This window comes from Notolepis coatsorum (genome assembly GCF_963971535.1).
Source record: "Notolepis coatsorum genome assembly, chromosome: 6".
Classification (NCBI taxonomy): Eukaryota; Metazoa; Chordata; class Actinopteri; order Aulopiformes; family Paralepididae; genus Notolepis; species Notolepis coatsorum.
In genome coordinates this window covers 154,862,606-154,878,401 of record NC_140170.1, presented here as the reverse complement: position 1 = coordinate 154,878,401, position 15,796 = coordinate 154,862,606, and the positions used below count along the sequence as shown (strand labels likewise).

The 15,796-nt window shown below is 43.8% G+C and overlaps 1 protein-coding gene across 3 annotated transcripts in view; it reads left to right on the top strand.

The window, feature by feature from the left end:
- Nucleotides 1-9,108: 9,108 nt before the first annotated feature.
- Nucleotides 9,109-15,796, top strand: part of hyal2b (hyaluronidase 2b) — a 32,983-nt gene continuing 26,295 nt past the window's right edge. For 2 of the 3 annotated variants that reach the window (XM_084316013.1, XM_084316011.1), the window contains exons 1-2: nucleotides 12,063-12,203; nucleotides 14,043-15,007. In XM_084316013.1, coding sequence (XP_084172139.1) covers nucleotides 14,057-15,007 — 951 coding nt within the window. In that variant the 5' untranslated portion in view covers nucleotides 12,063-12,203; nucleotides 14,043-14,056. Of the gene's footprint in view, nucleotides 9,215-12,062; nucleotides 12,204-14,042; nucleotides 15,008-15,796 lie in introns of those variants that run through there. The other variant, XM_084316012.1, reaches the window with a different exon arrangement.

The window sequence follows — 15,796 nt, the reverse complement described above, 5'->3', positions numbered from 1 at the left end:
CGAAGATGGAAGAATGCAATTTTGGTGACATTTTTTATATGTGCATTAAATGAGAGTGAGGAATCAAAAATGACTCAGAGGTTTTTTATGGTGGAGCTCTGGGATACATGACAGGTATCAAAGTTGAGGGAGATGTCCTGAAACAGGCCTCTGTGGTTTGGGGGGCCAACAATTAACATCTCAGTTTTATCTGCATTAAGGAGTAGAAAGTTTTGCGACATCCATTTTTTGACGGCAAGCAAGCAGGCCTCAAGGTTTTGTAGTTGGGAGGAATCATTTGGCTTAATAGGTATATATAATTGGGTGTCATCAGCGTAAAAATGAAAGTTTATGCCAAATTTGCGTATGATATCGCCGAGGGGTAGCATGTAAATCGAAAATAGCAAAGGGCCCAGGACAGAGCCTTGTGGGACACCACATTGCACTGGGAGGGTCTCAGATGTTAAATCATTATAGACCACGCAGTGTGTTCTATCAGTTAAATAGGATTTAAACCAAGCTAGTGCGAGACCCCGAATGCCAACATGATTCTCAAGCCGACCTAGAAGAATCGAGTGATCGATAGTGTCAAAGGCTGCACTGAGATCAAGCAATAAGAGCACAGAAGTGAGGTTTGAATCAAGAGAGAGCAGTAAGTCATTTGTGACTTTGGTAACCGCCGTTTCGGTGGAGTGTAAGGCTCTAAAGCCAGATTGAAAAGATTCATTAAGATTATTGTTTGATAAATGGTCAGTAAGTTGCGTTGCGACGATCCGTTCTAACACTTTGGATAGGAACGGAAGATTGGAGATAGGTCTGTAATTTTTCAAGATTAGAGGGTTGAGATTCGGTTTTTTAAGTAGTGGTTTAATGACGGCTGATTTAAAGGCCAGGGGCACCACGCCAGTAGACAAGGAGGTGTTGAAGATATTTAGTAGGGCAGGGCCTAGAGTTGGGAAGAGTTTTTTGATGAGAGTTGCTGGAAGAGGGTCAAACAGACAAGTTGAGGGTTTAGCCGCGCCAACCAGTTTAGAGAGGGCACTAAGTGAGACGTTTTCAAGGCAGCATAGCGTATGGCTGGAATCAAAGTCAGGGGGAAGGCCCATCAGAGGTTGGGAGGGACTCTGATTGTTGAGCAAAGCAACAATTTCATCTCTAATGAGGTCAATTTTCTTGGTAAAAAATTTCATGAATTCGTTAGCCGAGAACGCATGGTTTAGGGCACTTGGTTGTTTCTGCGTAAGTTTTGCAACTGTGTCAAACAGAAACTTTGAGTTGTTTTTGTTTTCATTTATGAGCCTGGAAAAATATGAGGTTTTGGCAAGTGAGAGTGCTTTTTTGTAGTTACGTAAACTATCATTCCAGGCGAGGCGGAATACTTCGAGTTTGGTCGAACGCCATTTATGTTCAAGTTTGCGACAAGCCTTTTTAAAGGAGCGCATTTCCTCCGTAAACCAGGGAGTTCGTTTTTGCGGAGCACGTTTAATTTTAGGCTTAAGGGGAGCGACAATGTCGAGCGTGCTACGAAGGGCGGCATTAAGTTTGTCTGTAAAGAGATCAAGGGGGCCAGAGTAAGAGAGGAAGGGAGAGAGGGTGTCTGGTAGGCAGTTAACTAGAGTTGGGACAGTTGAGGCGTTAATACGACGGCTCATGTAGGATTCTACACTGTCTGGGCGAGAAACCGTCAGATCAATTTGAAATTTGATGAGGTAGTGGTCTGAGAGAGCAGGAACATAGGGGGAGACGGTCAAATTTGACACAGTGAGACCGCGGGCTAGGACTAGGTCAAGGGTGTTCCCACCACTGTGAGTGGGTTGGTCAACGATTTGAATGAGACCGTCAGAGTCAATGATGTCGGTAAAAGCCTTATTTAGGGGATCTAGAGTTTTGTTGAAATGAATGTTAAAATCACCAACAATTAAAATGTTATCTGAGCGCATAACAAGCTCAGAGATGAAAGTTGAAAATTCATCTAGGAAGAGGGTGTAAGGGCCTGGGGGGCGGTATAGGACAGCCATTACAAAGGATGCAGTGGAGGTAGGAATCAGACCGCCACACTTTCTGTTGGGTGGAGAGGGACGCAACAGGAGCACCTCAAACGAGGAAAACTTACAGTTTGCGTCGGATGTGCTTAGTCATAAATTAGAGCAACTCTGCCTCCTTTCTTGGAGGTGCGTGCGATGTGGGAGCTACTAAAATTAGGGGGTGAGGCCTCGTTTAAGGGCAGAAAGTCATTAGGTTTAAGCCATGTCTCAGTGAGGCCCAATAGGTCGAGACTATGGTCTGTTATCAGTTCATTTACCAAAAGAGCTTTGGTTGGCAGAGAGCGGATGTTGATAAGGCCAACCTTCACACACTCTGTATACTTAGCAGCGCGAAGTATACATCGAAATTAAGTTGGCATGGTTTATCGCACAAGGACGAGCTGGGTAAAGCGGAGCGTAACGAGATATTCTAGTTTTGATTGGGTATACCGGTTTAAGGATAGAGATAGAAAGAGAGGAGTGGGGAGCCTGGTGGAGGAGGGACCCAGCAAGAAAGGTATAAGGATTGGCAGGCTCCATCGGTTTAGCATGACTAGCAGGCTCGCTAAGAGCCTGCACCCTGGCATGCTTGTGGGGTGGCTGTCAGCCCGAAGCTATAATCTTGTCTATATTGCGAGATAAGAGAGAGGCGCCTTGCATGTTAGGATGCACGCCGTCCTTTCTCAGCAAGCCAGGGCGCCCCCAGAAAGAGGACCAGTTATCCACGAACCCTAAGCCCTGTTCTTTACAGTATTTTTCCAGCCATCGGTGTAGAGAAGCTGTCCTACTCATGAACTCATCATCATGCCGGTTTACAGGCAGGGGGCCAGAGAAGATTACTCGATGCCGACTCATCTTTCTGGCGAGGTCAGAAAGCCTAACTATGTTGATCTTTGTGACCTCAGAGACTTTCATCCTACAGTCACACACAAATGCCTGACCAAGAAGTGAGAGCGATGAAATGACGTCTATGAAGGAGGAAGAACAAAATGGCTGGTTAGAGAAATTAATAATACGACTATATTATGACTATAGCCTGGAAGGAAAACAGCTTCGTCTAACAGTTCCCATAACCTTGGGTTATGGCTCTGAAGAGACACACATCCTGTGACCTATAGTCTGGACCTCTATGATAGAATACTATTTGTAACACAGATGTATAATGACATGATTATATTTCTACCACAATAGTTCTTCCAGTGAGGGGAGAGGGCATCCGATGATTTTCTGGGCCAAGTTGACGACCCTCTGGAGTGCCTTCCTCTCTGCGGCTGTGCAGCTGAGGAACCACACGTTGATACAGTAGGTGAGGATGCTTTCCACGGAGCAGCGGTAAAAGGACACAAGCAGGTCTTGTCTGAGGTGGTATTTTCTGAGTATTCTCAGGAAGTTGAGTCTCTGTTGTGCCTTCTTCACGATTGCCTTGGTGTTGGTTCTCCAGGTCAGGCCATCCTCCAGGTGGACGCCCAGGAATTGTATGACTGAGACTCTCCACGCATCCCTCATCGATGTACAGGGGCTGTATGTCGGTCTTCTTCCTCCTGTAGTCCACGATCATCTCCTGGGTTTTTAGCTTATTCAGCTGTAGGTTGTTAATTTTGCACAGGGCTGACAGCTGCTCCACCTCATCGCGTTACGCGGTCTCGTCACCTTTTGAGATACAGCCCACCACGGTGGTGTCATCAGCGAACTTGATGATGGCGTTGCTGGGGTGGACTGCGGTGAAGTTGTGGGTGTAAATGGAGTGAAATAAGGGACTCAGCACGCAGCCCTGGGGGGATCCAGTGCTGAGGCTGATGGCTGTGGAGGTGTGGGGGCCTATCCTGACCCTCTGGGGGCGGTCAGACAGGAAGTCCTTGGACCACCGGCAGAGGGGATGGTTTAGTCCAAGATCTAGGAGTTTGGGCACTAGTCTGTCAGGCAGGATGGTATTAAATGCAGAGCTGAAGTCCACGAAGAGCAGCCGTGCGTAGCCCCCCCCCCTCTCCAGATGGGACAGGGTAGAGTGGAGAGTTGTGGCGATGGCACCCTCTGTGTACCTGTTGGCTCTGTAGGCGAACTGGTGGGGGTCTAGTCCGGGTGGGAGGCTAGAGATGATGTGGGGCTTGAGTGTCTTTTCAGAGACCTTCAGGGGTATGGAGGTGAGTGCGACTGGACGGTAGTCGTTCAGGCAGCTGATGGAGTTCTTCTTCGGGACCGGGATGATTCTGGAGGTTTTCAGGCAGGGTGGGACGATGGCCTGGGACAGGGACTGGTTGAAGATCTTAGTGAAGCCAGCTGGTCGGCGCAGTCTTTCAGCACTCATCCCACGACACTGTCCGGCCCCGCTGCTTTCCTTGGGTTCACTCCCTTCAGTGTGTGCGTCTCACCTCGTGCTCCGTGAGGATGATGCTGCTGAGGGCTGGTGAGTGTGGTGAGGCTGCTTCTGTCGGCACCACCTCGGGGGTGGCGTTGATGTGCAGTGTGGCTGTTTCCGTCTGCCTCGCCTCGAATCGTGCAAATGAGTTCAGCTCCTCCGCCAGCTGAGGGTCACCCTCGTAGTTGGTCATGTGTTGGACCCCCTGCCTGTCTGGTGTTGTTGCTCTGAAAGCAGTCCTCAATCTTCCCCTTGTAGTCGGCCTTGGACCTCTTGATACCTCGCTTCAGGTTGGCTCTGGTTAAACTACCACAGTGATCTGTCTCGTTATATGGACTGTCTCTGGTTAAACTACCACAGTGATCTGTCTCGTTATATAGACTGCCTCTGGTTAAACTACCACAGTGATCTGTCTCGTTATATAGACTGTCTCTGATTAAACTACCACAGTGATCTGTCTGAGGTGCAGTTCAACAGAATTTCCATGAAATGGGGATATTTTAACAAAACATGCCACAAAACATAGTATTGCCTTGTGTCCCCCCAAAATAAGTTCACTATTATAAGATTATTTTTTTTTATTGAAATTGACTACATCTCCATTCACTTCCCATGGAAAGTGTCCAACCCTTTGCAACCCTGTTTGCCACTCATTTGCCTTTTACTGGCATTAAAGTTTCAGATGTTCAGAGCTACGTTCATGTCATCTTTTAGGTCAGTTGTTCAGGGTGCTTTAAGATGGCTTGTACTGTGCTAGATCGCCTGCCTTTCAGCAAGGGACCTGGCACAATTTGTCTGGGATTGTATCATCTCAAAACGTCAAGCTTTTAAAAATGTCCGTCCATCCGGTGTTAAAGCAGATATGTCGACCGGCTTAGAGTTGAGCCTCTAGAGATCTTGTGAATATTTTGTGAAGCCTTCATACCATTATGATGGTAAATGGACTGCATTTATATGCTTGTTTGTGATACAAAAAGAGTCCAGAAAAGAGAGTATATACATTTGACGTAGAAACTGTACATTGGAGGTTGGGTAGGTGGGGTGGGGTTGAGTGGGTGGGGGGGGGGACTGTACATTGGAGGTGGTTGGGTGGGTGGGGTTGGGGGGGGGGGTAGGAGGGGTGGGGGGGACACACACATTGTACAACTGTACAAGCAAAACTGTACATTGGAATATTGACAACCATACTTGGTCATTTACTGTACATTGGAGGGGGTTGGGTTAGGACATTTACAGGGGCCAGTGTGGGTGTTGTACAGAGGGCTAACATTTTCAACAAAGGCACATATTGATTAAATAGATTAAATAGCTTTGATAAAGCATACTGTACCCATTGGTGGGGGATTGCTTGACTGTTTTGAAACCACTCTGTTGTGAAACAAATTACAAGTTACATTGTTAATTTAGTTTGTATTTACTTTTCTAGTTTAAGTTAATTCAATTAAAGAAATTGTAACTACAATGTAACTACAATTACATTTAAAACAGTTTGTTTTTCCACCATATTTGTGTTGACAATATAATTTCTTTATATATTGAAGGCTACATCCTGCTACCTTTTTCAGCTTCTCTATTTCAAGGCAATATTTACAAAAACTAAACTAATTTCCTATACAAACATCCCGTTCAGAGAAGTTTCAGTCTCTTATGGTCCCAAGTAATGCAGCCAAGTCTAGCAGCACCACTGCATTCAATTAATTTTCAATGTAGAGGAGCGTATCGTATGCAGTACCTCGCGTGTACCTCTTGGCTAGCCTCTCTACATCGGAAATATATTGAATGCAGCCTTGGCCTTTGGGTGAGAACGGACCGTTACAGTAAGTGCATTATTAGGAGGTGTCCCGTGTGCTTTTCCCCTGGAGCCTGGACAGCAGCGCTATGCAGAAAATGCAGTACGTCCTTGGCCTTGGTGTTAGATAAACTCATTGGTGACGCATGGCTATTATGTTTTCCGTAGCAGCGCGAGGCAGCGTGTGGGAGCCTCTTCCTGTTTCCCCCCATCCTGCGTGGAGAAGCGAGGCCGGTTCAGAGGAGAGTGTCAGGAGGAAGTCACCTGATGCTCTGCAAACCGCAGGGCAGAGAGAGAGAGAGGGGACAAGCGAAGCAACTGTGAACAGTAGCCCTGATGAAAAGGTGGCCCATCTCACAAATCCTACCTGTGGGCAAAAAGTAGTTTTTTCTTAAAGCACAAAGGTTTTGAAGGAAATGTTGTGAGAGATCCATGAGTGACCTCTGACCCAGCCCTGTTCATCCCTGTAGTGGACAGCCAGGGCTACGATCTTCCACTAAGCCACATGGAAAGGACCAATTATTACACAGGAAATGGCAGAGGACAAAGCCTCGCTGGGGGTTGGAGGGGGGGTTTGCAGCAGTATGTGTTTATTAATCAGATGGAAAGAACAGAGAGATGAGGGTCTGCAGAGGTCTCCACTACAACCACCATGGGAACAGGTTTTCCTGCAAAGCTGTCTGTGTTATTGTTGTTCTCGGACGGATCAAAGAGGACTGTGTCAGAATCCGCTCCACTTTATTGCGTTTATGAAATGTTTTTGCTCCGTGTAGCTTTTAAGTGCCCCCCCCCCCCTGGTGGGTGATATTGTAGGCTACGTCAAAAGACAAAGAGATGAACCAGCAATTAGATTTTTATTGTTTTTTGTCGTGTGTTGCAACATTTTCGCTACATTGTAAAAAGTTACCAGCAGGGAGGTGAACTTCAGGGTGGAGAGTTTCACCTTTATTTGGGTTTGCTGCTTACTTCTAGTGCAGTCAAAATAACATATAAGAGCTTTTGGAAGTCATTTAAACATGTTTTTTACAGAAACGATATTTCTATATTTATTTCCATATCATTAACAAGCAATAATACATTACAATACAATTACAATACATCAAGATCCTTTCAAATGTACTAAATGTGTCACCGACACTCTTCAATGACCAGTCAACATTTATATGATTTTTGATCTCCTACACCACATCAGAGCATCATTCGTGATGACCCAGCTTAGTTCAACAACAAATATATTTTATTTGTGTAATTGATAAATTTTCGACTGATCAAGATTTGTCTTGCAAAGTACAAATTTTTAGATTTTGCCCACTATTGTGTAGTCAAATGTTGTCTCATATTAGATCATTTTCAAGTAATTGAATTAATTCATTATTATTAATTTCCTGTATTTTATTTGTGTGTGTGTGTATGTATGTGTATATATATATATACAACTCAAATTCATGAGGACAAGCTTAGCTCATCAACAGTGCTCAGAGTGTGTGGTTCACACTCAGCCTCTCTGAATAGTGCTACTAGCTGTGACCTATGAACTGCTGCCAGGGTGCCTAGTAGAAGAGGCTATTGTCAATGCGAGATAGAGCCTGTCTTATCACTCACGATCAAGTCATTGTAATGCTGGGGTTGGGGGGAGGACACACACACACACACGCACACACACATCTCAACACGACCAGGTTGTCAGAGGGCTACAACATCCCACGTGCCTGTTGTCCTCATTGCATGCCTCCACTCAGCATTCTAGTTCTACTGCATAAACTCTCTTGAACGGTTTACATTTACATTTATATTGTTGTAACAATGTAACGGTTGAAAATATATCAGTGGATAGCCACATAATGCCAACACACAAACAGACACATTCAATCGGAATCAAATCTATGGGGGGGGGGGGGGGGGGGGGGGGGGGGGCCTATGGGCTTTCAAAGTGCAACAATGACTCTCTTGAACGGTTTACATTTACATTTATATTGTTGTAACAATGTAACGGTTGAAAATATATCAGTGGATAGCCACATAATGCCAACACACAAACAGACACATTCAATCGGAATCAAATCTATAATAATAATTAATAATTTAGGACCTGCTCAGAGGTCATCAATCGGCACACATGCGATGCATGCATGCAATTCGTATCTGCGATTAACCCATCCCGTCGTCCTTCCCCCCCAAGGGCAGCCGGGAGCAGACAGGCGTCAACGTGAGCCGCGCCAGGGGACCAATCCAAGTGCTCCTGTCCGTCTTCGTCAAGGACGCCACAGCGTTAGCAATCTATTGTTGTGCATGTTTTTCCATTGGGTTTATCTTATCGGGGGGGAAACCCTTGCGAGCACGGGGAGAACATGCAAACTCCACACAGAAAGGCCTGGGAGATACCCCACCTGGGTAACTGGCATCATGGAAACCTGGTCCCCAAGCGGGAATCGAACCCTGGACCTTCTTGCTGTGAGGCGACTGTTAACCACTACACCACCGTGCCGCATCTATGGGGGGGGGGGGGGGGCCTATAGGCTTTCAAAGTGCAACAATGACTATTGTGCTTAAATGGTAGGGGGTGCAGGGTCGGGGGGTGTTCTAGTGCAAGACTATCAATAGTGTGAAACATGGAAGAGTGGAATGTATTGGTGGCTCAGGGGGGCCATGGCAGATGTTATGCAATCTGTTTGTTGTAGGTTTGAGTCCAACGTTAGGCCTTTGTAGCATTCCATCCCACCTCTCCCATCTGCCATACGATTGAAAGGTGCTGTAAATTATTCCATTGTAAGATAATTAAAGAGCTCCGGTTTGAAACTTCATCTGGTGGAAGTGAAAGTACCCCCCCCCCCCCCTTCACAGGATAGGGGTCCAAAATTCAGGAAAGGACAGAGGAGGAGTCTCTCCGATATTTTAATACAACTCGTGGTAGACTTGGACAGAGGGGGCTACCTCTACGCTTTAAGACAGAGAGACATTCACTAACTGCAGACAAAGAACAGTTTCCACCTATATACTTGGACTTTGGAAGAACTCAAAGAGCTTTCACGCTCTGCAAAATTGAGTGGAAGAGGCTCGCTTTTTTGGGTAAGAGACACAATCTGAAGATATTTTGGAATGAGAGAGTGACCATATAAACCGTCTCTATAGTGTGTTCTTATAAGGAATCCCAAATCCACTTGATATGTTCTGGCCTCAAAGCTGGACTGTTGGGCCTTGTTTGACCCGGCCAGAGTCGCTCTGACTCTTTTCCACATAATATTTGTTATACAACTCTAAGCAAAAAGAGAAGATCCTGCACACTGTCTTAAGCTTGCAACTATAGAACTTTTGGATTAAACAGACAATGTTTCCTTCCACAAGGATATTAAGATCCTTTGGGATCAAACCATTGTTTATTCATTAAATAATATCTAATTGCTCTAGTTTAAGGCAGTGTACGGGATCTTCTGTTTGTAAGTGGTCGCTCTTCAACACTACGGTCCAAGTGAAGATTTCTTCTCATCGTTGTCCTGCTGGCATAATTCTAAGCAGCCAGACACATTTTAATGATCACTATTCCTAAATGAAAGCAGTTGGGGGGGGAAATCTTTGATCTTTCAAAATAGTTAAATCTGGTTAAAATCTTGATTTTCATGTAGTTCATTTTGAGAACTGAACATTCTAAAGATGAACGAAGGGCTTCTGTTCACCAAAAAACATGCACCTGAAAGACATGTGTTTTTTAATTAATGCACCTGTTGCCAATTGTTTCATCTGGCTATAAGCCACCTTCCAGTCCTTTTGTATCCCAGTTTGGAAGTCAGAAATATGACATTTCAAGCGTTTTTGGTCCAAATAACTAGTTTTTGCATCTTTTGCTTATTGTTTTCGAGAATGGGTACATATACATGGGAAATATGGACAGGAGGAGATAACAATAAGAACAAAAATGACAACGAATAGAACAGAAATGTCTAAAAACCTAAAAGACTGAAAAACGAAAACAAAGACAACAAAAATAATTGGGAAAAATAAACATACAATATATTTCAATATGCAGTGAATTGGAATATTACAAAAAATCTTATATTTTAAAATGCCTGACTAAAACTCCATAATAACTAAATTATTGCTGTTGCACTTTACTGTTACATTTGCACTCTGGTTGGATGCCAAACTTATTTCCGTTGTACTGTACTTGTGTTGTATGATGACAATACATTTGCATCTAATCTAATTGATTACACCACTAACAAGTATTTCATATAATAATAATAATAATAATAATAATAACTTTATTTGTATATATTTGTATAGCACCTTTCATACAGGGGATTGCAGTTCAAAGTGCTTTACACCAGTAAGAAATAAGACATAAATCAGTGTAAAACAAGCAGCAAGAGCAAAAGTCGGATAAAATAATGCAGATATATTAATCAAATCATATCAGAACCTCACATTCCAATAGGCTTCTGTAATCTGTTACCAAACATGATAAAGGTATAGTATGCACCCAGCAGATAGTGGGGTGTAAAGATAAAAGTAAAAATAAGTAAAATAATAGCAAGGGTAAAATTAGCAGACATAAAATCACAGTTTTTCACATTAGGATCTAACATCCCAACAGGCCACTTTGTTTATGGTTTGATTCAGTTTTAGTAGAATGTAAAAGACATGAATGATGAAATGAGCACATAAAGTGCAGACATTATATAAAATTGGTTTCTTTACAGTGCAATAAAATTTTTCTGGATTACTGTTACTGTACAGTTCAAAGTTGTCTTTACCTTCTGTTTGGTATCCACAGTTTAAAACCTGACAGTCTTCCCTCCTGCCTGACACGCACTTTGACCCTTCGAACCTCCTACTCAGGGCAAACCTCCCACTTCAGGGCACAGTTCCCTCTCTCAGGGCGCGGTTCTATGCCTGGGTCTTACACAGTTTTAAAGCCTGATAGTCTTTCTTGCTTGATACCCACACAGTTTAATACCCGACAGTTTCGAACCTGTAATAAAAGCAATAGACAGAGTAAAATAGTGCAGTGCAATACAAATAATAATACACCAATACACTTGGTCTGTAAAGCCTTTCACATTTCCTGCTCACGGTCCCAAAACGTCCCGCCTATCTGTGGGAAAACAGTAATTGACTAATACGGATGTCCAGCCTCGGATATCACTTTATGAAAAAATAAATCCTAACTATCCCTTTTTAAATTTATGTTTAGCTGTCATCTAAGCCAAGATAAATCCACTCCTCTATACTGTAACAGTAAAACAATGAAATCTGAATCATCTAGTGTTAGTCCTCGGATTAAGAGACCTATCAATACATTTTGGAATGATTGATTGACACATGATAACTCTTTGATGATAACACCCCTACAATCCTAAATGTTGAACTTTGTTGGTGGGGCTGTTCTTTTATTTATATCTGGATTACAGATTGTGCCTTTTAAGGGGAGACTTGTTCATATTCACAAATTGAAATTGAGCTGTAACATTACAGTATTATAGAAATAGGGTAGCATACGTGAATTCTGTCTGTTGTCTGTTATTTTTTTTGTACCACACCAGTTATGTTTGTAGAATTGGTCACATGTTTAAATTAAATTCAATCAAAGTTGTCTATTTAGGGTGGAATTTTTCTTTAAAGATGTACCGAGCTAAATTTGAAGGCGAAACCATTTGCTACATTTTATTAGGGGGGCACAGTGGTGCTAGAATACAATTCCACGGCCGCCTGGAAGCGGATGCTGTTGATCACCATCGAATGTTAATTAAGATCTGTGTAGAACGTCAAAGTGTGGAAGTTATATCCATGCAGACGATGGAATCGGGAAACATTGACATCTAGAAACACTAGAGGCCCCCCACGGTTGTGTAGCTCAATGAACTCGTCCTTGCTCGTTGTCCTAGCTGCCTTCTTGTCGGTCCTAACGTTCCGAGGAAGGCAGGCTGGCGATGATGGGCTGACCATGAACAATATTTTCACACATGGCAGGGGGTTGGAAAAGTGTCGCTTTGTGTTGTTTGTTTGAAAGTTATATGACTGAAACAAACTCATGTCCTGATTTTCATCCGCATCGGCACAGGTCAGTCGAAATAACTACTCTGGGCAGAACAACGTTACCTAGCGGGTTACTAGCCATATTCAAAGTAAGCTAATGCTAGTTAACTTAGTTTCAGGGACTTTTAACTAACAGGTTACCGAGAAACCGGCAGCTGACGTTTCGCTGCTACTGTTCCTGAAGGCGAGACCGGTTTCTGCTGCAGAGCGTGCAGGCGGGGGACACGGTGACCAGTTCGAGCAGTAAATCAAAGCTAGAACTATTGGTTCGGGGCAGACTGACTTTATTTGGTTATGTTAGCCAACGTTAGCTAATTAGCATAATGTTGCTCTCACTTTCTCCATGTGTGACCGTCTAGCTAACGTGGTGTTTTAATTAAATGTGACAACAAGCCAAAGTATTGGCCGCATCCACATTGAACCCGTCTCATCAGTTCGTGATGACAAATAATAATAAAAAATGCAGCTTTGACCCGTCGTCACCCCATAACTTTGACATGAAATGATGCCCCACACAACGTTGACCTTGTGATGCCCAGAATTATAAGTACAACCAATTGGTCATCATGTACTTTAGACACGGTGTCGTGACATCGCCTTCTGCCTTCACTCGCCAGAACGATCATTCCATCCATTGAAAGGTTGCGGTGGTGTTCGTCAGGCTCATTGAACTACAGGGCTGGACTGGACTAGTAGTGGTCTTGAGTCTGGTCTAGAGTAGGGAGGATATTAGTGCTGCTGTCCTACTAGGCTATATCAATTCTTATTTGATCTATAGTTATAGGACTATGTTGGCTAATAATTGTTTCGGCATAATCTGTCAGATTTGATTTGTTTCCTACATGTCATGTAGAATGACTTGTTCAAATATAGTACTACTGACCGAGATGTGCTCATCACTTCAAATCTAGTATTCAGATTATTTTATTGTCACAGCTTTTTTAAATGTACATACATTAAGATAAATGTGAGATGCTTGTTTTTCCCGGGTCCTCAACCGTATAGATTTGTAAACAGGGTACACAACGTATTCTATATATACAAGCTATAACTATAAACTAAATAAGCTATAAATAAATATAAAACACAACATATATTTTATCTATACAAACTATTTTATACTAACTGTATAAATAAACTATTAACTAAACATAGTACACAACGGATATTCCATATATACAAACTATACAATACAAGGTATATGTTGGCAGCAGTGTGTGTGTGTGTGTGCGTGCGTGTGTAATAAGTGTGCATATGTGTGGTTTAGTACTTACCAGATATGTGCTCATCATTTCTCTGAAAATGACTCATGCAGCATGGGAACAAAAATAATACAAAAACAACTAGGTTTGGTTAACAGATTTGGACAGCCCTAGTCATCCAGTAGTCATAGGATTTGTTGACTAATCGACGAGTTGATGCAAAAGGACCTTGTTAAATCTAGTGCTTACCAGAGATATATACTAAAAAACTACTAATGTACTAACAGTCTTGGCAGACTAAGACCAAGGTGACTGATTAATCGACTAAGGCAACAGCCCTAAGTATCAAGAATCTTTTAATCTTAGCCTAAATTAAAGACCTTGTTATCCTGGCAAATTATATTGAAAATGGAAAGAAATTGTCATCTTGACTGCTTGGAATGTCTGAAAAGCGTTGAATTGTTTCAGTTGTTGATTGTGGTGTAACATTATAACAAAATTATAGTCACAACAATATTGTCATATTGTGGCCTAAGCTTTTCACAAGTTACATGTTTCAACAGGCAAAATGCATACTTGTAGTTAATAGAATTCATATTATTTGGAAGTATTTTGACCTTTTGAGATACAGCAAAACAGTTTTTGATTTTGATTTTGCGCAGGAGAGAAGGTGACCATGGGGGTTGTACCTGGCACGTTCTTGGCCCTGACCGGCCCCATATCATGGTTCCTGCTGGCCCTACTCATACCCTGGACGGTCTTCTGCACGCCACAGCTAAAGCACACAGGATGGCCATTGTTTTCCCAGAAGCCCATTCTCCTGGCCTGGAACGCCCCGACGGAGGACTGCGCCCCGCGGCACGGCGTCCGCTTCCCGCTGGAGCAGTTTCAGATAGTGGCGTCGCCCAACGAGGGCTTCGTCAAGCAGAACCTCACCATCTTCTATAAGGAACGCCTGGGGCTGTATCCCTACTACGAGCGCGACGGCACGGCGGTGAATGGAGGCCTCCCGCAGAACGCCAGCCTCACCCAGCACCACGAGAAGATGCCCGATGGCGTGAACAAATACATACGGGAGCCGCAGGCCAAAGGCCTGGCCGTGATTGACTGGGAGGAGTGGAGGCCGCTGTGGATACGCAACTGGGACACAAAGGACGTCTATCGGGTGAACTCCCGCAAGCTGCTGGCGGAGAAGAACCGCGAGTGGACGCCGGAGCGTGTGGGGAAAGTCGCTCAGGCGGAGTTCGAGGCGTCCGCTCGCCAGTTCATGCTGGAGACTCTGAAGCTGGCCAAGAGCCTGAGGCCCAACCAGCTGTGGGGCTTCTACCTGTTCCCCGACTGCTACAACCACGACTACAGGGGCGGTATGAAGAACTACTCGGGCCGCTGCCCCGACGTGGAGGTGGCCCGCAACGACCAGCTCACCTGGCTGTGGACGGAGAGCACGGCGCTCTTCCCCTCCGTGTACATGAGCACCGTGCTCGTCAACTCCATGTTCGGACGCCACTTCGTCCGGAACCGCGTGAAGGAGGGGATGCGCCTGGCGTCGGCGGGGAACGGGTCGGCGCGCCCCGTCTTTGTTTACACCCGGCCGACGTACGCCAACGAGCTGACGCCGCTGACCGAGGTTAGTGGAGAATCTGTCACAGAGCGCGCGAAGGTCTTCTCTCTCTCAAACTCCCTGTGAAATATCTCCCTGTGTAGCGCATGAGATACTTCAGTCAGTAGCAGTCCTAAATATAGATAACACAAACACTCGCTCCTACTCTAGACGCATTTCACATGTCAGGAAACAGACTTGACTGTGTTGCCCCTGAAACCTAAATATGGCTCTGTGGTTGACCATGTAATATAACCAGCATAGCAAACCTTACAGCCGCACACTTGAATTTATATCCACATGGCCCTCGCTGGTGCATGAGGTTTAAAACCAAGTTAAAATATCCCTTTTGGGATAAAGGATCGTAAGGTTTCATGTAATGATGTGATGTACTAGTCACGGGTGTGAGCTTGTGTGAAACAGCCTTAGGCCTAACAAAAATAATGGTTGGTTTCAGGTTGCCGACCGACCCTGCCGATTTAGGTGCGACCCAATATATTTTATGAGTTTTTAAAAAAATATATATATATTAAAAAAAAAAAAAAAAAATCCGATTTTTTTTTTTTTTTTTTTTTTTAAGAATAAAGTTTCATAGAAATCTTAGTCAAACATTTAGTATTATGGATATTAAACATGCTGGCAGAGTACATGCATCCATGTTGTTGTGAACATTTTAATTAAATAAAGAAATTCCCTATCCATAGTCGCCGTGGGAAAGAATAAAATAAAAAAATAAAATAAAATAAATTCCCTACCTACCCATGGCCAAACTGACAACCAACCTGAAACCAACTATTATTTTTGTTAGGCCCTAGT